General features: G+C 40.5%; 3 protein-coding genes across 5 annotated transcripts in view; all 3 read left to right on the top strand.

The window, feature by feature from the left end:
* Positions 1 to 4,962, top strand: part of LOC103156041 (vesicle-associated membrane protein-associated protein B) — a 9,178-nt gene extending 4,216 nt beyond the window's left edge. Inside the window, exons 5-6 of one of the 2 annotated variants that reach the window (XM_007577945.2) lie at positions 573 to 704; positions 1,493 to 4,962. In XM_007577945.2, coding sequence (XP_007578007.1) covers positions 573 to 704; positions 1,493 to 1,660 — 300 coding nt within the window. In that variant the 3' untranslated portion in view covers positions 1,661 to 4,962. Of the gene's footprint in view, positions 1 to 524; positions 705 to 1,492 lie in introns of both variants that reach the window. The other variant, XM_007577944.2, reaches the window with a different exon arrangement.
* Positions 4,963 to 6,830: 1,868 nt separating this feature from the next.
* On the top strand, positions 6,831 to 13,179 carry LOC103156040 (charged multivesicular body protein 4b). Its single transcript, XM_007577943.2, has 5 exons — positions 6,831 to 7,174; positions 10,511 to 10,688; positions 10,873 to 10,987; positions 11,399 to 11,525; positions 11,896 to 13,179. The coding sequence occupies exons 1-5, from the start codon at positions 6,991 to 6,993 to the stop codon at positions 11,955 to 11,957; spliced, it is 666 nt and encodes a 221-aa protein (XP_007578005.1). The 5' UTR covers positions 6,831 to 6,990; the 3' UTR covers positions 11,958 to 13,179.
* Positions 13,180 to 15,237: 2,058 nt separating this feature from the next.
* eif2s2 (eukaryotic translation initiation factor 2, subunit 2 beta) lies at positions 15,238 to 20,561 on the top strand. 2 transcript variants are annotated; one of them, XM_016663988.1, is made up of 9 exons: positions 15,238 to 15,372; positions 16,377 to 16,572; positions 16,680 to 16,786; positions 16,914 to 17,043; positions 17,129 to 17,229; positions 18,350 to 18,498; positions 18,597 to 18,653; positions 18,761 to 18,846; positions 19,247 to 20,561. In XM_016663988.1, the coding sequence occupies exons 1-9, from the start codon at positions 15,358 to 15,360 to the stop codon at positions 19,420 to 19,422; spliced, it is 1,017 nt and encodes a 338-aa protein (XP_016519474.1). In that variant the 5' UTR covers positions 15,238 to 15,357; the 3' UTR covers positions 19,423 to 20,561. The 2 variants fall into 2 exon arrangements, with proteins under 2 accessions (XP_016519474.1, XP_007578004.1); XM_007577942.2 differs by having other exon boundaries at positions 15,239 to 15,372; positions 16,377 to 16,560.
* Positions 20,562 to 20,812: the final 251 nt, after the last annotated feature.

Here is a 20,812-nt window from a genome sequence, read left to right as displayed (position 1 = left end):
TTGTGATGTTCCAAAAGCACCATTGTGGTCAGTGTGATAGTTTGACTCCTATATGAGTAACTATCCAGAGATCATCAGTATCAGCCGGTGTTTGGGAAAAAAAAAAAAAAAAGTAAGACCCAACTTTGTGCAACAAACTTTTCTCCGCTGCTCACGAAGAATAATCTGTTTATTGCTCTTTTAATTCTGCATAATAGACTTAGTAAAAGCAGGAAAACGGAATGGGGGATGGAGGGGTGTCAATATTTTCAGTGAATATAGCTGATAAAGCCTCCAAGTAGTTGTGAAGCATTTTGCGCTTGCGTCACTATGACATCACCGCGACTAGTCGACATCATGATTTAGTCAACCTTAAAAAATATGTAGTCGTTCAACCCCTAGTTTGTATTCATACATGTCTTGTGCCTGGATCTCACTCCCCGCCGCGTCGGCATGTTTTCTTTTTTTTTCCTTATTCCACTTCTCCTTCTTCCTCCCTCACCGCCATTCCACCCGCCCGCCCCCCACCCGTTCTCTCTCCGCAGCATGAGAGTGAAAGCATCAAACCTGTGTCTTCCTCTACCTCTGTTAAGACTGAGCACTCTGCGCTGCCCAAGTCAGCCAGCGCCTCCCTGGATGACGGGGAGGTGAAGAAGATCATGGAGGAGTGCAGGCAGCTGCAGATGGAGGTGCAGAGGCTACGAGAAGAAAACAAACAGATCCGGGTGAGAAGCGCTGAAACGGTGGCTCCGACAGGTCCAGGCCAATTCCCTCCTCCCTCCCTTTAGGGAAAAATATATTTCTCAGCCTCAGCAAGGCTAAAGTAAATATTTGGTTAAGTTTAATTTAGAGGAAAACATATATTTATACAATGAATATCAATGAGAGTATAGGGGGAGATGCTGGTATTTCCAGATTTTAATCCATATTCGATTGTCTAAATGTTAAATCCTTCATTTTTTGTCTTCTCCCTTCATGTCTTCATTTCTTTCTTGTTTCATTCCTACTTTTTTCGTTCTTTTCTTCCTATTGTACTTCCTTCTGTCCTTTCTTCAGTGCTCTTTCTTTCTCTTCATTTCCATCTCACCTTACTTTTTTTCAAATGTTCTTTTGTCCTCTTTTCCTTCCTTATTTCCTTTTATCCATTCTGTTTTCTTCCTTTCTTCCCTTTGTGCTTCATCCTATCTTTACTTTTGCCCTTTCTTTCTTTCTTTGATCTTTCATGTTTTTCCTTTTTTCCACTCTAACCCAGTTTCCTTTTATTTGGGTCTTTATTTTTCTTGTCTCCCCAATGTTCTCCTTTTCTTCCTCCTTTCAATTTTCCTTACTTTCTTTCAAGTTGTCTTCTCTCCTTCCTCTGCCCCTCCTTCCTTGTGTCTTTCCTACTTTTGTTCCTTTCTTCCTATTGTATGTTCTTCTGTTCTCCTTCCTTCCTTGTGGTGTTTGTTTTTTCCTTCCAGTCTCTGGGTTTTGCAGCCTCCAAGTAAGCTTGTGTGTTTCTTCTTTGCTTCAGGAGGACGACGGTGTGCGGAAGAGAAAGATCACACCGATGGCTGCTTCTCACCCCAACCCCCTGGGTAGCACGGCCATGACGAAGGATGAAGGCTTGAGCACCCGCATCCTCGCATTGTGCTTGCTCTTCTTTGTGATTGGAGCCATCATTGGCAAGCTGGTCCTTTAGAGACACAGACTGAGCACAGTGACGGACGGATGGACGGACGCAGGAATGAAGGGACGGACAGCGTGTCTTAAAGGGCACGTACCAATGACGGCAACGGGGATGTCTGCTGGGTTTATGTTGATCTGTTTGCTTGTTTTCTTAACATTTAAAGCTACTAGCCAGGGGTTTTCTTCCTTCAACAACAATTGTGCAATCATGATAAAAACACAGCTGAGGAAAAACAAAAAAAAAGTATAATTTTCCACTGCTGGACTTCACAATTTTTTATTTTTATTTTTTTAACTGTGCGACTGAAGTAACCCCAGGCAATAAGGGTTGACGTTAGAGCCGCTGGCTTTAGTGAACGCTGTGGTGATCGGGCAACACTTAGCAGACTTTAGGTTTAAATTCAGGCCCATAGTGACCTTCTCCCTGAGGAATACAAACAAGATAAGAAAACTAAATTGAAGGTGAGGCTGGTGGAGACGGAGTTTCCATGACTCCCATGATGGACGCTGCTGTCGATGGCGATCCATCGATCGTCTTTAGAGGTTAGTGGCGGTTAATGCTGCTTAATTGGTACAAATCTATTTATATTGTAGTTCACATTTTTTCCAATCGATAGGTTTCAGTGCATGTCAGCCATTCGTAAAATGAGTCAATGCCTCGACTAGTATCATGACATGCTGTAGGAGAGCATGCAGTGTCTGAAAACACAAGCCAACCCAACATAGTTTACAAATATACTCACATAAGCTCTTTGCTGGCTGGAATTTAATTTAAATTTTTTTTTCCCTCTTCTTACCTCTGGTGTTTATTGAAATTATGGTTTTAGGCTGTACTTTAACAATCATAATGGGACTAACTAGTAGAGCCAGGCTGATGATAATCTGTCTTCCTGGTGATTCATCTCTATGGTTTCTCACCGTGATGTTTGCATCCGATTCAACAGATAACTTTCTCCCAGCTTTTGAAGAATCTAAACGAATTTTGCGGCTCCAGTTCTGGTGGTACAATCCTTACTGGTTTAGCTTGGCCTGGGTTTGTTTTCCACACCTCCCTGCAACAGCTCTTTACTGCGACTTCAGCAGGAGAGGTGTTATCCCGAGTCAACTTCCCACCGCAGCTGACTTCTTGAAGCAACCCTGCTGTATTACTGCCAACGGGATTCTGTCAGAAATGTTACGATAGCTTCTAAACTGTTGATATATAGCAGAAGTCACCTAAGAGAGATTTCTAATTTAAGAGGTGTGTGTCTTCACCCGTCAGGTGACACAGGGGTTCAGTCCCTGGAAGGGCCGCTTGATAAAACATAATAAATATAGAGTGTGTGTTAAATAAGTATAGCGTCAAGAATATTCTCTGCTGAACCTCATACATTTACTCTCTGCCCACTAACTTACACAATTTTGCAGCAGCAACAGCATTGCTAAAAAAAAAATTCTTAAATGTTTTTTATATTCTCTCTACATCGTCAGTAAAACTTCTGATTCTGGTGGTGAGAAATGCAAACTTTCAGGACTGTTTTTCTCTCCCGTTGCCATGGTGAATCGCGTTATTTGCCTCCCATTGATGCGGTCTTTGCCGTTTAGCCGCACTCGCGCTTAACTCAGGGGTAACTTGACTCAGAATTGAGTTGCCTAGTTGATATCTCCTGCTCTGAAACCGAAACCCCGAGTATCACTGATCTGGGTAGGTTTGTTCAGAGCACCTGCCTTCTGCTCAGGGCTCGTTCACCCTGCTTCCTGAAACGGGGCCCTCCAGGGTAAATTTGTGTTGTGAAGTCACCAGCAGAGGAAGAATTTTATTATACGTGATCTCCAAAGGATTAGAAAGAACGATGTTATTAGTGGCAAACTATAAAGTTTGTATCTAAGGGGAGTTAAGTGTAGAAGGTAAACAAAGGCCCGGTTAAACCACAAGGCTCAGCGTTTTTTTTTGTCGCAGGCTTTGTTTTCTTTTTTGATTTTTTTTTTTCTTTTTTGTTCCCTGCTTTTGATCTTTTCTCTCCGTCCATCTCTGCTTCCTAAAAGGACCTTCCCCATCCTTGCTGTAGTGTGTGGAAGTGGCTTCACGCTGGCTGAATGTTTAGTCTTTCAATGATTCTGAAAGTTTCTCACTGGCGTGTCTTTACCTCCGTTATCATGTCTCTTCCACTCGTTATTGATGATCTGACAGGACAGAAGTACAAAATTAATCATGGAAAGACTTTTTGTTCTTTTTCCTGAATGCAAACCTTGTGTCTTGTCTTCTAAAGAGTGACGTGAAAAATGATATATATAAATATAAATAAGTATACTGTATGTATGAGCCAGTAGAAGCTGTGTGTGTGTGTGTGTGGATGTTTTAATTTGATGGGGCTGCAAAGAGTTTCCTGTTTGTAACAGAAAATGGGGAATGTTCACTGAAAAAAAAAAAGATTACAATTATTAATCATGTTGCTCTCTGTCCAGATCAAGAATCTGCTCAATCGAATTAAATCTTTGGGCCACTAATAAAGTTATCACTTAATAAAGGATTGTGATGATTAACTTAAGATGTACGGTGATCTATTTAAAAAATAAAAAGCGAAGCTATAAATTAGTTTGATGTCTAGAATCGGTTCTGAAACAGTTTCAATCCACAGCAGGTCCTGCAGACTCAGCTGATGCACTTCTAGGAAATCCAGAGTTAAGAAAATCAGTTTTGTCCACCTTTGCTTTGGCTCTGTTTTTTTTGTGTGTGTGTCTGTGTGTTATCGAAGTTATTTTATGATCTCCAAATATACTGCAGCCTGTATGAAATAGCCTGAATTACGATTGCTGTTTTATAGTTATTTATTAAGTTTGGAAATTCAAGCAAGGCCTGTGTTTTCAAAAGGGACCAGTTTAGTCTTGGGGTTTTATCGGTTGAACTGTTTTGTTTTCTTCATCTCCTTGTTTCTGTTTCCCATCCGGCTCCGGTTGGTGGTAACCGCTGCTTCGTGTCGACCATCATGCACCCACCTTTATAAATCAGTTCTGTTCCAGGAAAAATAAAGAGAAATGTGTCTTTTTTTTTTTTTTTGCCTAAAAGATGGAGGTGCTGCGGTATTTGGGGCGTGGCCGTCTGTGGGGACTGACCTGTTAATACGCACTACATTAAAGGAAATAATAATAAAAAAAAAGGTATTTGCGCTTTAGACCACTCCTGCATTGGTGCAGTCACAGCAGTGTAATCTCACAGTCATCGGATACTCTTTTGTATGTACATATAAATACTCAAAACATGTAGTAAAGCAAGAAAAGAACTGAAGAGCCACCATGGATCATGTAGCATCATAATAAATTACAGTAATAAACTCCCCTCATCTCCAGCTGGTTCTTATTTGTGAGTGTGTTTACCCTAATGGACTGTGGATCCCAGTCTGTGTGTGTGAAGTCATAAATTTAAACTTGGTCATAAATGGGCTGTAAACATTTAGTGCTTTAAAATGATTTTCCCACTTACAGAAACTGGATTGTTTTCTCTCATACAAATGTTTCAGATCAACTGATAATCTGAGTAAATACAGATATTCAGTCATTAAGTTTTTAATTAAGGGGAAAGAAGCTACGCATACCAACGCGGCTCTGTGTGTGACAGAAGTAATTACCTGAGGAAAGAAATTAAGAACTGGTTTTTCCACCCTTTGTGGCAACAGCTGCTATCTGCTAGCTGGAAGAACTCCTAAGTCCTTCAGTTTGTTTTTTAGTTCGGCCAATCAGACTTGCACGTGTTTTTGGATCACTGTTCTGTTGCATAACTCAGGTTTGCTTGAACTGAAGCGATAATGTTCTCATTAAGGATTTTCTGCATTCTGCTCGAGCAGAATTCGTGGTTCCATCCGACACAAGTCATCCAGCCTCTGAAGCAGAAAGACAGCCCCAGATTGTCACTCTGCTGTGCTGTGCTTGGCAGTTTGATGTTCTTTTTTTATGAGATGCTATGTTAATTTTGTGTAACTGAATGCACACCATTCAAAATGTTCCCCTTTTTGCTTTTCTAAGGTCTTAAAAGATTTTTTTAAATATACTTTTTGTTCTATGCTCAGCAGTTGTTTGGGTTTGGGAAATCGCCCATGGAGGCCATTTTTCTGTCTGGTGAATCAGAAACACTGACCTTAATGAAGAAAAGTGAAGTTCTTCACATGCTTCGGTCATTGATGCGATCTTGGTTTGATTTTGGTTGACCAGTAACTTCCTGAGAAAGTTTGCTGTTTGCTTCTGACATGCTAATGATGTCACAAGCTTAAAACATCCTACCATCGCTTCCAGAAGTTTCTATATTTCTTGAACTGTTCCAGTTTGCAATAACAGAGATCCACAGCTCAGGTGGGTCAACAAATCAACTAATAATGTGCATGCCATACTTTTGTCCTTTTTTTTCTTTTCTAAAATGGGTAATAAGAAAAATACTGTTAAAAGCACGTAAATGTTTATAGTTTATAGTCTGTCACAAGTCAACTCAAAAGACTTTCCAGGGATATGAAACTGAAATTAATGCTGTTGGTCTTCATAAATCCTGAACATACCAAGGACGGGGAAAGTTGATCAATGTTGACAGACTGATGGATAGAGTTAAATATGACCAAAGAAAAGCTTAGAAGCTGAAATAAACCAACAATGGAACAATTACCTTTAGCAATGACAGAAATCCTAAACAAACAACCACAGTTATAATGACACAGTTTAGATAAAACCTGATTCATGTGTTCGAATGGTCCAGTCAAAGTCTGGATATGGATTCATGTAGGAATAGGAATAGATGTTAACACATGCTATCAAACCAATATAGATGTACAAAGCTGTTTAACATGCATCTTTCCCTTAACAGTTATGCTGTACTTTGCTTAAATCTGTCATACATTATCCAAATTAAGCTTATATTTCTTTGTGTTGTCTTGTAGACGTATGTATTAAAATGCTAATTTACATAAAGATATTTTTTTTCCTTTTCATTTTAACTTTTTAGGTTTTATTTATTTATTTTCATGGAAGCGTCATTGTGTCTTTTCCGCATGAAATGTTTAATGTGAATAAACGTTTAAGTTCACTTTACTACTGTGAATGCGTTTTCAAGGAACGCCGTGTCTACCTTTTTGTCTGTTTAGCAGTTGCGATAATTATCCAGCAGAGGGAGAAAGAGAGCCCAGAGGCGACGCCCACTACTGTTGTCTAGCAACAGACGTCATCGGGCCTAATCCAGGAAGTAGAAAAACATCAACAATCCTTCCAGGTTGGGCGAAGTGTTGGGATAGGTTTTAGCGAGGTGGCCTTTCCAGAGCCTGGGTTTCTCCTACGCTCTGCTTTATTTAGCTATTTTTACAGCGAGGGTCCTGTAGCAGCTTAGACATGTCGTTGTTCGGCAAGATATTTGGAGGAGGTGGAAAAGGGGGAAAGGGACCGAGCGCACAGGAGGCGATCCAGAAACTCCGTGAGACGGAGGAGATGCTAACGAAGAAACAGGAATTTTTGGAGAAAAAGATCGAGCAGGAGCTGCAGATCGCCAAGAAAAACGGCACGAAAAACAAGAGAGGTGAGACAACGGTGTTATTTCCATCTACTATCTGACTTCACGTGGTGAAATATCAGGTCAACCAGCACAAGTCAAACGTTAGCCAGCACCTTAGCATTTTTGGCTAACTTTACGTCGCCATCGTAAATGTTGGCTGGCTTTATTTTCTTAGGTCGACACCCAGGACAGCTGGTTAAATGACAGGCTGGCATTTTTTTTAAAATTCATGTTGAGTTCATAAATTTTTCCACTTAACATCCATGTAGACTCCTCTCTCAACATATCCCTGTGATGATATTTGCGGTGAATTAGTGAGTGGCTATTTAAAAGCCGGAAAAAATGGTCAAAGGTGTTCTTTACAGATTCCCCATGAGGACACAAAGTCTGAGGGCAAAGGTTGACGGATGTCAGGGAGGTGGGCGTGTTTCCACCCGGATCAACACCTCTACCTGCTATGTACACTGTTATAAAGGCCCTCTAATTTTATTTTGACATAGGTAACCTTGAAAGTATCTGACAATTGAAGATAATAATCTTGGCAATATTGTATAACATTAAGTCACACTTGTGTCAAAGATTTTTAGCAACAGAAACGCATACTTTCATGATAGCCTTATGCATTTTAGTATTAGTACTATTATTATTGGTTTGTTTATAGATTTGTTTTATCTTAAGAACTTTTGCGTGAACCAAGAATTTACAAAGTCTGAAATGCATGTATCTTTAATTAAGGCATGAATGTGGAGAAAATGTGAGCTGGCCTTAACATTAATTCCAAGTCTTACATTTTGACTATTTAATTTCATATACGTCTTTTTTCTTTTCTTTTCTTTTTTCTCGTGGGACATTGAGTTTGAGTCGCGCGCGCACATCTGCATTGCTTGTGAGTTCTCGAGGTGGAAGAAGCTTCCGCTAACTTATGGTTTCCATCTTAGCTAACTGCTAATATATCTTTGTTAGCTAGCTATTTTTTTTCCCTATCATGGGTAAGTACAAATTTATCGCCAGTTGACTGGACGACCTTCGTCTTCACCACTGGCTCACTTCTGTTGCTAACCCATAGGAGGCTTGGCGCAATCTCTGAAAAAACCGTCGTCACAAGAATTACATTTGAACATGATCATGCTGTTAGACCTCAATTTTCCCTTTGCAGGACAATAAATGCTGTTTCTACTCTATTCTAAAATGTATTCAGGTATATGTTGGAGATGGTCAACTTACCCCTTTTTATGTATTCAGATGCATGTATCTAATCTGAATCAAATTTTTATTTAACAAACTAGTGCATTAAATAACACCCTGTTGGTTAGTGCAACCAAGAAAAGAGTTTAGTTTTAGTGCATTAATTAAACTGGGATAAAATATTTTTTTTCAGCTTTCTATTTGCACATCACTGATCAAGGTTTATCCAGTTAAAACTGGCTGATCCTAATATCTGGCTGACAGACTGATTCGTCTCTCATCAAGCTGAATTCCACTGGCTCATTAATTAACATTATTGTCAAGATGATTGTTAAATGAAAGCTCACATTTGGGAGAAATGTACAAAGAACAGCACAGTTGTTTGTCCTGATGTTTCTACCTGACAGTAGGAGGAGTTGTAGCTGGTTAACATTTGTTCTGAGTGAAATGAAAAAGTTCCTGCGCCGGCCGGCCTGAATACTTTCAGTGCTTGGCCTCCATTGTAATTATTTCCTGCTCTGACGCAACAAAGGTTGGCACAATGACTCAGCCTAGGATGACGTACAGGTGTTGTAATACAGTGGGTGAGAACTTCATTTTTTCCAGTTTGTCATTTTTACGACTCCAGGCTAAACATAGGAACAACCTATATTTTTAGATTCTGACTCATTTAGGTTCTAGTACTGCTAAAAGTTTGGATCAGACAGCAGGCTATAGAGCATCACCTTTAGGAACTGACTAGTATCACTATCTTGAATGAAAACACCACAGCTTCTTTGTATTCAAAACAAAGACGTGTAACATGATGATTTAACATTTATTATCTAGATTTTAAAACCTACACTGGAACTGAACTCTACAAAAAAAAACCTGTTAATAGTGGTGAACAAAGAATATCTAATGTATAAAGTGTCAGGTGAGGTCATCATCACAATGAGAATTACTGAGGTCTCATGTGTTGTTGACTCACCTTATCATCTAAAAAATGACTCAGCATGATGTTAAACACCGACAAAAACAGAATACAAGTTAACACCAAAACTGACCTCAGTCTGCATACTAAGGTAAAATCCACCCATCGTGGGTAAGTACAAGATGTACTTTGAGGGAAATCCACAAAAGAAGATAACTAATCTGTAACCAGATGAGGGAAAATCTTTCATTAAGTACACGTGTCTGTTGGCAGGAAGAGATCAAGCTGTGCTTTTTTTTTATTGTACTTTTCCATGAAGTCTAAAGTAGAAGCTGACTTTAATTTCACTACACAAATATCTGTGTCTCGATTTCTTCAAGACGTCCTTTCTATCCTAATTGGGTACATTTGGCTTCCGGTAAAGCTTCGGTAGTGGTGTTGTTTCTTTTTATTGATAGACCATATGCAGGGTACACTGACTACAAGCCAATAATCAGAAAATAATAGTACCAGCATGGCATGTTGAGGTACTGCGCCCAGTTCATAGGTAGTGACCATTTTTTGTTTGAATACTGCAAATAAAGGCTGCAAGTGCCACCCAAACCTTCTAAAACCACTTTTTAAAAAAAATATATTTCACACTGGAAATATTGAAAATAGATTTACTACATGTGGGATTTTTTTTTTCTAAACTCCCACATTTAGAAAAAAAAAATCTTCTAAAAGAAATGTATACTTTGCACAAAATTAAATGACAGCATCTGGAAACATTTAATTAGTAATCTCGACGTAGGTTTAATGTGACGAAATAAAGACCTATTTCTCTTTAGCTCTCGTCAAAATCGGAAGACAAGAGAACATCCCGGTCAAGGAAGGTAGATCATGAGTCGCTCTTAATAAATCAGAAGTTGCTTCTATTTTCAGTCGGAACATGCATCAAAAAGTTCATAAGTGGAGGTGTGATAAGAAATGATGGGAATAAAATAAACTCACTTTTGAACAGACCCTTAGCACAGATAGCAATAATTAGTCACAAAATTGCCAGAATTGCAAAGAATCTGGGTTTTTTTTATAAAAAAAAAAAAACAGATGCTTCATAAAATAGTTTTTTTTTTTTTAAATACCTTTTTAGGTTGTCTGAATAAAACTCCTCTGGGAATAAATGATTCCTGATTCTACCACCTGAGAACTGGTTGTGTATCCATGTGTGTGCCTCTGCCGATCCTGACGCCAATCTCCCTGCGCTCTGTTTTTCCCCTCAGCGGCGCTGCAGGCTTTGAAAAGAAAGAAGCGGTACGAGAAGCAGCTGGCCCAGATCGACGGCACGCTGTCAACCATCGAGTTCCAGAGGGAGGCGCTGGAAAACGCCAACACCAACACGGAAGTGCTCAAAAACATGGGCTTCGCCGCCAAGGCCATGAAGTCCGCCCATGAAAACATGTAAGAGCAAACGTAGCGATTCGTGGCCTAATTAATGAATTACGTCTGAGGTGAAATGAGATGAGGCGTTGTTATTGTTCCCGCCACATCAACGTTTTATTTTGTGGTTTTTCCCTTTTTTTCTTTTTTTTTTTTTGCTTTTACCTTTTTGTGAACGGACCTTCTTTTCTTGTCGTCGCATCAGGGACATCGACAAGGTGGACGACCTGATGCAGGACATTACCGAGCAGCAGGAGCTGGCTCAGGAAATCTCCGACGCCATTTCTAAACCCGTTGGGTTCGGAGAGGAGTTTGACGAGGTGAGTCGGTTCATCCGGTGAAGCAGAACTCAGAGGGAGCCGTTTCACCGGCCAACATGGCGCCGAACGGAGTTGAACCCTGTTTCTTGTTGCTCTGTCTCGGATTGGCCTTGAATCTAAATGCGCTTATTCATAGAGTAATTCAACACAGCCGAAGGTATTCAGTCACCAGGATGCTCTGAATGAGTTCTTTCTTAAAGTCTCAGTCTGCTGACCTGAAGTATCCCGATTCAGGATTTTCATTCAAGGTTTCCCTCTTTTAGGACCTTGTTAAGCTCAGTTTGATGCTCTGTCTTTTGCGCTCACTTTCACCCTTTTTCCGTGTTTGATTTAACTTTTGGATTAAATCTCATTCTTCTTGGCGGGAGGCAGCGTTTGGTTTTAATCTTTGCTGTTGATCCCGTTTGTAAGGATGAGCTGTTGGCGGAGCTGGACGAGTTGGAACAGGAGGAGCTGGACAAAAACCTGCTGGAGATTGGTGGACCGGAGAACGCGCCCCTCCCCAACGTGCCTTCTACTTCATTACCCTCTAAACCTGGTGAGGCTTCTTTTATTTAATCTTTAGTTAAATAGGGTTATGATTCGGGCTTGTTTGTCCGTCTTCAATCTAGAAAGGAAACTGTTTCTGTTCGTCTGATGTCTCCCGTCGTTTATCATTGCACTGGATTTTAAATATTCTCAAATATTCAAATATTCAAAAATCATCGCACGACTCTTTGTTCTTTCAAATTAAAATCCCAATGAAGGGATAAAATGCTGATTCCAATGGAAGAAAATCTGGAAAGAATTAAAAACTTCTACCAGAAACCGTACAGACTCGTTACAGTCACGTCTAAAGCTGCGACTTTGAACAATAGAGCTGGTTTTCATATGCCTAATTAAAAAAAATAAACTATTTTACCTCGTAGCCAAGAAAGAAGAAGACGAGGACGACATGGAGGACCTGCAGCGCTGGGCGGAAGCGATGTAAACGCAGCATCCCGTCACATCGAACCTGCGTCTGATTGAGGGGGAAGAGGAAGGAACGACGAGGAATTGGATAGAATGAACTGATCGGATGTTGAGTGTTTTCTGTGTGTCTGAGGAGAGTTGACGTTGTGTAACACTACAATTAAGCAACAATGCTGTACTTTTTTTTCCCCCTCTCTTTTTTTTATTATTATTATTGTTTTTGCCCCCTAAAGAAATGTGAAAACCTGAGCCGCTCGGTTCCTAATGAGCCGGTCGGGTCTCAGTGTCACCTAGATGATTTTACCCCTGATTAAAAAAAAAAACAACAAAAACACCTTAACTCTCCCGTATCCAGGCGGGGCCATTTCATTGGAAGCAGCGTTTGATTGGCGCGCCAAGATGTTCAGAACATCTCAGGCTGATGGGAGAATTTTCACAGAGGCTAAATCCACAGAGATCTTGTTCCAATGTTTGTCTTTGTGTTGCTCACTCCCTGATTATAATTTTTTTCCTTAACTCCCTTTGCTTTGGTTTGGTTTTTCATTATTATCGTTATTATTATTACTTCTCAACTAGAAGCATGCAGTGGGCGAGGATTCTCCAGAATCTGTGTGTGCGTTTGCAAGAACCGTAACCTCTTTATTTTGTCTGAAGCTGCGGGGGCTCTGACCCTCCTCTTTACCTCCTGTCATCGTTTTTAGCCCCAGAAGGCGTCCTCGCCAGTGGTTCTCGTTATTTGGTGTAAATATCTCAAATGTATCTCTTTTTCATATACTGTGTCGAGAGGTTTCGGCTGAGGTCGCGTGAAGCATGCAGAGAGAAGGGAAGTCACGATACAGATCCCACCGCACGGCTTGAGACCAGAGATGTTTAACCTAACACTTTTCATCCTGCTCTGTCTGTCTTTGTCCTTCTCATAAGGGTTTTGTTTCAAATTGTATATTGTTAAAAAAAAATAATAATAATAATAATAGTTATAATAAACTATTGTCACACATTATTGGTTGCATTGAGGTGGAAAGTTCTGCTTAGTCGATCCACTACATCTGCATTTTGGAGTTTAAAAGGAATCTTTTTTTTTTTTTAAAGTCACGACTTACTTTTTTTTCTTTCTTTTTTTTGTTACGTACAAAAGAAAACAAAAACACACAAGGACAGATGGGAAAGCATGTTTGCATTTCTATGTTTTATTTATCCAGATGAGAATATTATTTGCAGAATCATTAAAAGTTTACAATTCCTTTACTGTTGTGGAAGATGAATCTCTATCAAAGGTTCACAGTCACTCTAATACCTAAAGTAGAGCGGAAATAAATGTCTCCGGTTGTAGATTATGGCTAAATCAGCACCGCTGAATGGTTGATGGACCGAATTTATTCACACACACATTTATATAAATCAGTCGTAAGCTTGGGATTAAGTGCCTTGACCAGTGGCACGTCGACATGTAGTGGGAGGAAGCTGGATTCAAACCCGAAACTTTCCAAGTGTAAGGCTGCTTCTCTTCCCACTGTCGTCCTTTTTTTGCCTGTCATTTTTACAGCCTGAGTAAAGGAATGTTTCCGCCCACGTGAGGCAACCAGAGGTCAACTCTGTGCGAACCTGAAAGGACCTAAAGATTGTCAGAGTGCAAGAAAAGTCTAAAATCATCCTCTTGTACAAGTAGTGATAATATTTTCGGGTTTACCTGAACTCAAGTCGTTTTGCTTTTTGGTGTTTAAAATGATTGCACATAGTTTGTTCTTGGGTCACTGAATGAATGCCTCTTTAATGGAACACCACTTATACAATTACTTTAAAGCATCTCATGATTCATGGTTCCAAATAGAAATCATCAGTTTATTGGCTTCTCTGGAAATTTTTGACACCAAAATCTTAATGAGTGATAAATTTATGCCATAACTTTTAATAAGTGCTGTATGTTTCCCATGCCTCTGCTGGCACTCCGTTAACAAATTTGTACTATTGGATCCTGTTTGGGAAATTAGAGGGAAGAAGTATTTGTACACAGAAACAGAAATTAACTTAATTTTAGTTTTTACTTTTAACCAGATCACCGCCGCAGTTTTCATGTCAAACTCGCGGCTGGATTTACAAGGATGTGGGTCCTTTTGGTGCCCGATCACTAGGAAGAAATTATTTTACTAATGTGAATTATAGTACATTATATGTCAGCGGGTAAGGACTGATGCAATGTGGGTTTAATATGTCCTCTGGCCAATGACTCTATGTTAAGGCCAAGGAAGTCGACTGTAACGTCATGATTTTCAAATACTTGAATATTGCTTATATTCATAGAAACACTAATATAATACAACTCACATGATTTGGGCCTATGAGTTTTATATAAAGTACAATGTTTGCAATACAAACATTTATTTAAAAAAATGAAAAATATATATTTTTTTGTCTTCTGTCCGTCAATCTCCTGCTACACAGGCGGATTGGCGCAGCGTTTGCAGTGAAGCGGCGCTGTACCTGCCTGTCGTGGTGAAGAGAGACCTGAGTCAAAAAGCAAAGCTATCGATTTACTAGTCGGTCTATGTTTCTACTCTCATCTGTGGTCATGAGCTTTGGGTCATGACCAAAAGAACGAGGTCAAGGCTACAATCAGTCGAAATGAGTTTTCTCCGTAGGTTGTCTGGGCTCTCCCTTAGAGAGAGAAGCTCAGTCCTCCAGGAGGGGCTCAGAGTAGAGCCGCTGCTCCTTCATGTCGAGAGGAGCCAATTAAGGCTGGTTAGGATGCCTCCTGGACGCCTCCCTAGTGAGGTGTTCTGGGCATGTCCCATCAAGAGGAGGCCCCAGGAAGACCCAGGACACGCAGAAGGGACTGTGTTTCTCAGCTGGCCTTGGGATTCCCTCGGAGGAGCTGGAACAAGTGACTGACAGAGGGAAGTCTTGGCCTCCCTACTTAGACTGCTGACCCCATGACCCACCCCGGACAAGCAAAAGAAGATGGATGGATGGATGGATGGATAGGCCTATTTTTTTGTATGAACTGATGGACAGATACATAGTAATTGTCTGGAAATGCCAATATTCACCACAGGGGTTTCCCCGTGGTGAATGGAAGATATATCCATGATGGGATGGAATATATCCATCCCATCCGTCCATAAATCTATTTATCCATTTATCTTTTTTACACATAGCTCTGCTGACCTGAAAAAAAACAACAAATCCTAAGCACACACAGGAATCCCGTGTAACTTTTTGATCTTTTTTTCTTTTGTAACGTTTTGATCTTGAACGCTCCTCTCTCTCTCTCTTTCTCTCTTGCCGTGACGTCAGGGTTTGGCGACTTTGCACATGCGCACCGGTGCCCAGCGCTGATGCAAGAAATATCCCTGAGCAGACGTGTGGAAGTGATCGTGGGATAAGAAAAGTTGACTAAATTCTCTGTCGTCCAATTCGCAAACATGTCGGGAGACGAGGTAAGAGAGCCCCGACCACTCGGTCTTCAGTCAGTGTCGGTGCGGGACCTTTGCAGGAATCAGATGGTTGATTTCTCGGTCCTTATCTATGACTTTGGGCCTCGGCAGTGTTGCTCCCCTCCCTGTCCACGGCAGCTCACACATGGCTGGTGCAAACTGGGCTAGCAGAAGGCCGACTAGTCAAACTCATGTTCGCCTTAAAAAAAAAAAAAAAAAAAAAAAAAAGAAAAAGCAGCGAAATACGCTGTTGCGCTGGGGTTTATCGCACCGAGTGGGTGACAGGAATTAATTTTAGCTAATAAATCCGCCGTGTCGTTGCCATTGTATCGCTCAAACTGAGCGGGTAAAGAGGCTAGCTAAGCAGAAGCGGTGCTGCTAGCCGTTCATTTCTAACAGCTACACAGATTTAGCTCATTTTGACTCGACTAAAACAGACAAAATCAATGTAGCGGCTGTTAATCCACGGGGTCTAAACTGAGTCAATAACGTGTTACTTTACATTCTTGCCGCTTAACGCTTTCTTGTTGCCTTTAACTCTAGATTGTGACACAATCTTAAAACTTTTACGGATTCGTTTGTCATCCATCCCTCTGGCGACACATCCACTTGTTTATTCAGTTCTCCATCCACCCATCTGTTCATCATGTGTTTTTCTATTCATACGTCCCTCCATCCAGCAGCTAACTGCCTGTCCATCTTTCAATTCATCCATTCAAACGTCTGTCCGTCTCTTTGTTTTTGCAGAGTCTGTACTTTAAGACTGATTAGAAATATCTGCCGGTTAGAAATACTCAACTTCATTATTATGCTATAAAAATGTTCTTTAAAACAACGACCTCTGGAAATTTAAGTCTGAAATCCTAAGGTTATTTGAAATAAAGTGACATTTAACCAGGTAATGATGCGCTCACTTTTATATTGATAGTCAAAGGCATGAAAACTCGAAATCTCAAGATTTCTTTAGGATTCTTTTGTGCCTAATTTGGGTCCGCTCCACTTTTCAGATGATTTTCGACCCCAACATGACCAAGAAGAAGAAAAAGAAGAAGAAGCCCTTCATGCTGGACGAGGAAGGAGGAGAGGGCGTGGGAGGAGAAGAGGCGAAAGAGGTGGAAGTCAAGGAGGCCGAGCCAGAGGTCGGGGAGGACAAGGAGGTGGATGTAGATGAAGATGAAGGCAGGAAAAAAGGTTTGAAAGAAGGTTGCTTTACGTTTCACAGCTGTATGTAACAGTTCTCTTCATGAAACATAGATTTGGCTGTTTTTCTTTTGTTTTTGTTTTTTAGCTGGGTTTGTTTATCGTTCTAGAACTATCCGATGACTTGAACGACCTGAATTTCTTCAACCAGAAGAAAAAGAAGAAGAAACCAAAGAAGAATTTTGGGCTTGAGAACGATGTAGAAGAAGGATTAAAGGTCAGTCGCTAATAAACTGCTTTTTTACCTCCTTCTTTGTCTTTCCTTCATTTTTATTATTAATTGTACTTATTCTCACTCTGCATTTAAAACTAAGTTTTACTTCTGACTGATTTTAAAAAACCAGGAGCTGAAAATCGAAGGGGAGCAAACCGAGGCGCCAGAGGAGGACAACCTAGATTTGATGCTTCCCAGCAAAAAAAAGAAGCCGAAGAAAGTCGACTTCGACGAGGGAGAGGCTTTGGAAAAAGACGACGGTACAGACCACGGCAGCTTTCCTTCAATTCTGAAGACTTAAAGCGAGCTGCTCGGTCTTACAAGGTTTGCACGTTGTGTCTGCAGCTCTGGAAGACGACGACAGCAAGAACAACGACGGAATTTCGTTCATTTCCTCCACGGGTCCAGCGTGGGCCGGCACGGAAAGAGACTACACGTACGACGAGGTAAGACGGCACAGGAACTAAACGACACACGGGCGATTGCTTCAGTGGGCTTAGCATCAATCCCTTCCTTCAAAGCAAACATGTTGCAGCAACGACGGGGAGGAGCGCCTCCTAAATTGGGCTCCGTGGGAACGCCACAGCCAACTGAGCACTGAGATGAAATGCAGAGGAACGTGGAAGGACAATCGAATAGTGTGGCTAGGTGATGGCAGCATCAGCTCACGGCTAAAAGCAGAAGCACTGAGCGTGCCGTACTTTCTGAGAGAATAAAAAAAGAAGTTGAGTACACGCAGCACCGCCTAGAAAAGAAAAACGCAGCCGAAAGTAAAAGTGCTGAGCGAGGAGGCCTTCCTTCAGAAAAGAAGAATAACCTGGATACACATAATCATTCCATGAAAGACGTGCAGAAATAGGCATGTCACAATAAGGAATAAATTAATTATCCACATAATAAATTAAAACTTTTTTTTTTCGTCTTTTTTCGTCTTTCTACCAAAAATGTGATGACAAAAGTCTTCCGTGTTTTGCTTTGGTCTCTTCTAACCCTTTTTTTTTTTTTGACGGACAATTTTATCTACAGAGACTTTATAATTAATTGTCTTTGCTTATTTCGACTATTTAAAATGTCCTCCAGTTCCAGTGTTAAATGTTAATTAGAATTTAAAGCTTATTAATCTTTGTGATCCTGCATTATTGTTCCATTGCGATGGTCTCGAAACAACAATATTATCGTTTATCGCGATAACGTTTGGGATAATTTATCATCTGACAAAATTTGTTACAGTGACAGGCCTGTGCAGGAATACTTTCTATCGAATACCTTTTACTGGAAAGATGAGCATGAAGGGTTCGCACAGTCGGTAGCAACATTATTTCCATCAGCTTCTTTCTGAATAGCGTCTAAGAAAGAGACACTAATAAAAACAGAAGGATTCAGCCAGAAATGCTTTGCACGTGAGAAAAACACGATCAAATTACACAGTCTTAATGAATGCAACATCTCGGTCAGTGGCTTTTTTTCTAAGAAAAGGACAGAACTAAACCCAGAATCAACGTTTAAAACCAGCTGTTATGATGCTTATGAACAAATGTTTGAGGTGGGTTTTTTTTTTTATCCCAGCTCCTAAACAGAGTTTTCAACATCATGAGGGAGAAAAATCCTGACATGGTGGCCGGGGAGAAGAGGAAGTTTGTGATGAAGCCCCCTCAGGTGGTTCGAGTGGGAACCAAGAAAACGTCCTTTGTCAACTTCACAGATATCTGTAAACTGTGAGTCACAACAGCCGTCCTCGTTGTTTGCACCTCACTGACCCAGGCTGGTGAAAATCCCGTCAGAGGGCTTCATGCTTCTTCCTTCTCCCTCCCAGGTTGCATCGTCAGCCTAAACATCTTCTCGCTTTTCTGCTGGCTGAGCTGGGAACAAGGTACGTGGTGGTTATCTATTTATTTAAAAATTACATGTTAAAAATTCTTAACGGACACTGGTGTGTTTGTGTGGACTTAACATTTGTATCTTTTTGTCTGTTAACAGCGGCTCTATAGATGGAAATAACCAACTTGTGATCAAAGGCAGATTTCAACAGAAACAGATAGAAAATGTGTTGAGAAGATATATCAGTAAGTCGGAAGCGCCTCTGTTTGCTACTGAACTAACTTGAATCGTATTTCATTTACAAACGTAAGCAACTGTGAAGCTACAGTGGCATTTGGATTATGGGTAATGTAGTCTCAAGGTTGTCTGGTTTTGGCTCTAGTGGCCTTTACTTGAAAGTGCTAAGACAGTAAAAAAGGTAAGGAGAGAGAGAAGGAAGCCATGCAGCAAAGGTCACCAGGCCGGGAATCGAACCTGGGACGGCCGCATCGAGAACTTGTGCTTAACTTCTGCGCCACAACAGCACCCCTTAGTATTTAGTCAGTTTCTCATCTTGTTCAATGAAGCTCTATGTGACCTGAAGTCCTAAATGTGTGTGTGTGTGTGTGTGTGTTTTTTTTTTAATTAATGTTTTCTTTCCTGCAGAGGAATACGTGACATGCCACACCTGCCGCTCTCCAGAGACCATCCTGCAGAAGGACACTCGTCTTTACTTTCTGCAGTGCGAGACGTGCCACTCCCGCTGCTCCGTCGCTAGCATCAAGACTGGCTTCCAGGCTGTGACGGGCAAGAGGGCGCAGCTCCGCGCCAAAGCCAACTGAAAGGCCAAGAAACCTGGGCCCACTCCCACCCTCCCTTCTTCTAACGACCTCTTTTTTTCCCTGAAGCTGGGGTCGAGACGCCCTCATTGATTTTGCTTAAAGAACTCTCTGAATCGAACTGCGGGAGTTTGGCCGTTGTTTAGTTGTCATTTGCCTGTACAGGCCCGTGGGGGAGTGAGAGATGCATCTAAAAGCAACAGAAAAAGGTTCAGGTGCTGTAAAACAGGTGATGTTCACCAGGAAACATCATTGGAGTGAATGAATTTGTTTTGTTGTTTAGCCCATGAATCCTCTGGCTCTTAGAACTTTTTTTTCTTTCCATTTGCTGTGATTTTTTTTTTTTTTTTTTTTTTTTTTTTGGTTCAAGAAAAGCCTGATTGACCACAACTTGAATTCTTTCTTTTCTCTCCCACTTCACACATACCAGAGAGGAAGACAAAAGGTTACATTTACACCACAGCGAGTCGCATTGTGTTAAAACTACACTGATCCACATAAGAGTTTTGACGTCTTTCTATATATTCTTCGGCTCATCGCTAGACTGAAAGCCATTGCACTTTGTATTTTGGCCCAAGTCACAAAATCGTTTAGGTTTCTGTGCAGCTTCCCAATTTAACAAATGACCTAAGCGACAGGACTGTAATTCATTTATAGTTTACGCCAAACTTGTGAGAAATTGTCTTAATCTGGCTTCCTAATGGCTTTACTGTCAAAAGTAAAAAATTAAAACATTTTGGACTCAAAAAAAACCAACTGATGAACATGACTGTTTTGAAGCTGTAACAAAGAAACTAAAGCGGAGAACTTTTGTTGCATTGAGGATTTCTAAAGATTAGAGCTATGTTTTTATCAACCTGATTTGAGCAATTTGAAATTAAAATTTTGAGGAAAAAAAAGCTTGTTTACTTGGGTTTGTAGCAAAATAAGAAAAATGTCAAGGTTTCTTCTTGCTGTTTGATATTTTAAGAATTGGTTCAGAGTTTTACTCCATAATTTAGCCAGAATATAAAGTCAGTTTGTGTACTGCAGACCACACGATGTTGGTTCTGCTTTTCTATAAGCCTAATGTGGATTAGGTCTGACTACTCAATTTAAAGCCGGGTTTTTACAGAAATAAAATGTTCTCTCTCTCCTCGTCATTACTTTTTATTTTTTTATTGCATTTTAGGTATTTAAAAGGGCTGCAAATCAAAAGACGGCAACTTACTTCTTTGGGGTAACATTTAACATATTGGCATTGGGGTGTGAATGACACCAATATAAAGACCAGAAATCAATTCAGAAACTAGCCATTGCTTCAGTGTTCATAACACCTATTGTTAGAATTTTCTGTTATAAATCAACACTGTGTAACTGGGAGCAGGGAGAAATTTATTAATGTTAAGTCCAA

Source organism: Poecilia formosa, unplaced genomic scaffold, assembly GCF_000485575.1.
Source record: "Poecilia formosa unplaced genomic scaffold, Poecilia_formosa-5.1.2 Scaffold461, whole genome shotgun sequence".
In the NCBI taxonomy this organism is placed as follows: Eukaryota; Metazoa; Chordata; class Actinopteri; order Cyprinodontiformes; family Poeciliidae; genus Poecilia; species Poecilia formosa.
This window is presented reverse-complemented; position numbering and strand designations above follow the sequence as displayed.

Coding starts and splice junctions, on each gene's coding strand:
- eif2s2 (XM_016663988.1), top strand. Junction 16,787..16,913: donor ATGTAGAAGAAGGATTAAAG/GTCAGTCGCTAA, acceptor TTAAAAAACCAG/GAGCTGAAAATCGAAGGGGA. Junction 17,230..18,349: donor GAGACTACACGTACGACGAG/GTAAGACGGCAC, acceptor TTTTTATCCCAG/CTCCTAAACAGAGTTTTCAA.
- LOC103156040 (XM_007577943.2), top strand. CDS start 6,991: ATGTCGTTGTTCGGCAAGATATTTGGAGGAGGTGGAAAAGGGGGAAAG. Junction 7,175..10,510: donor CGGCACGAAAAACAAGAGAG/GTGAGACAACGG, acceptor TTTTCCCCTCAG/CGGCGCTGCAGGCTTTGAAA. Junction 11,526..11,895: donor TTCATTACCCTCTAAACCTG/GTGAGGCTTCTT, acceptor TTTACCTCGTAG/CCAAGAAAGAAGAAGACGAG.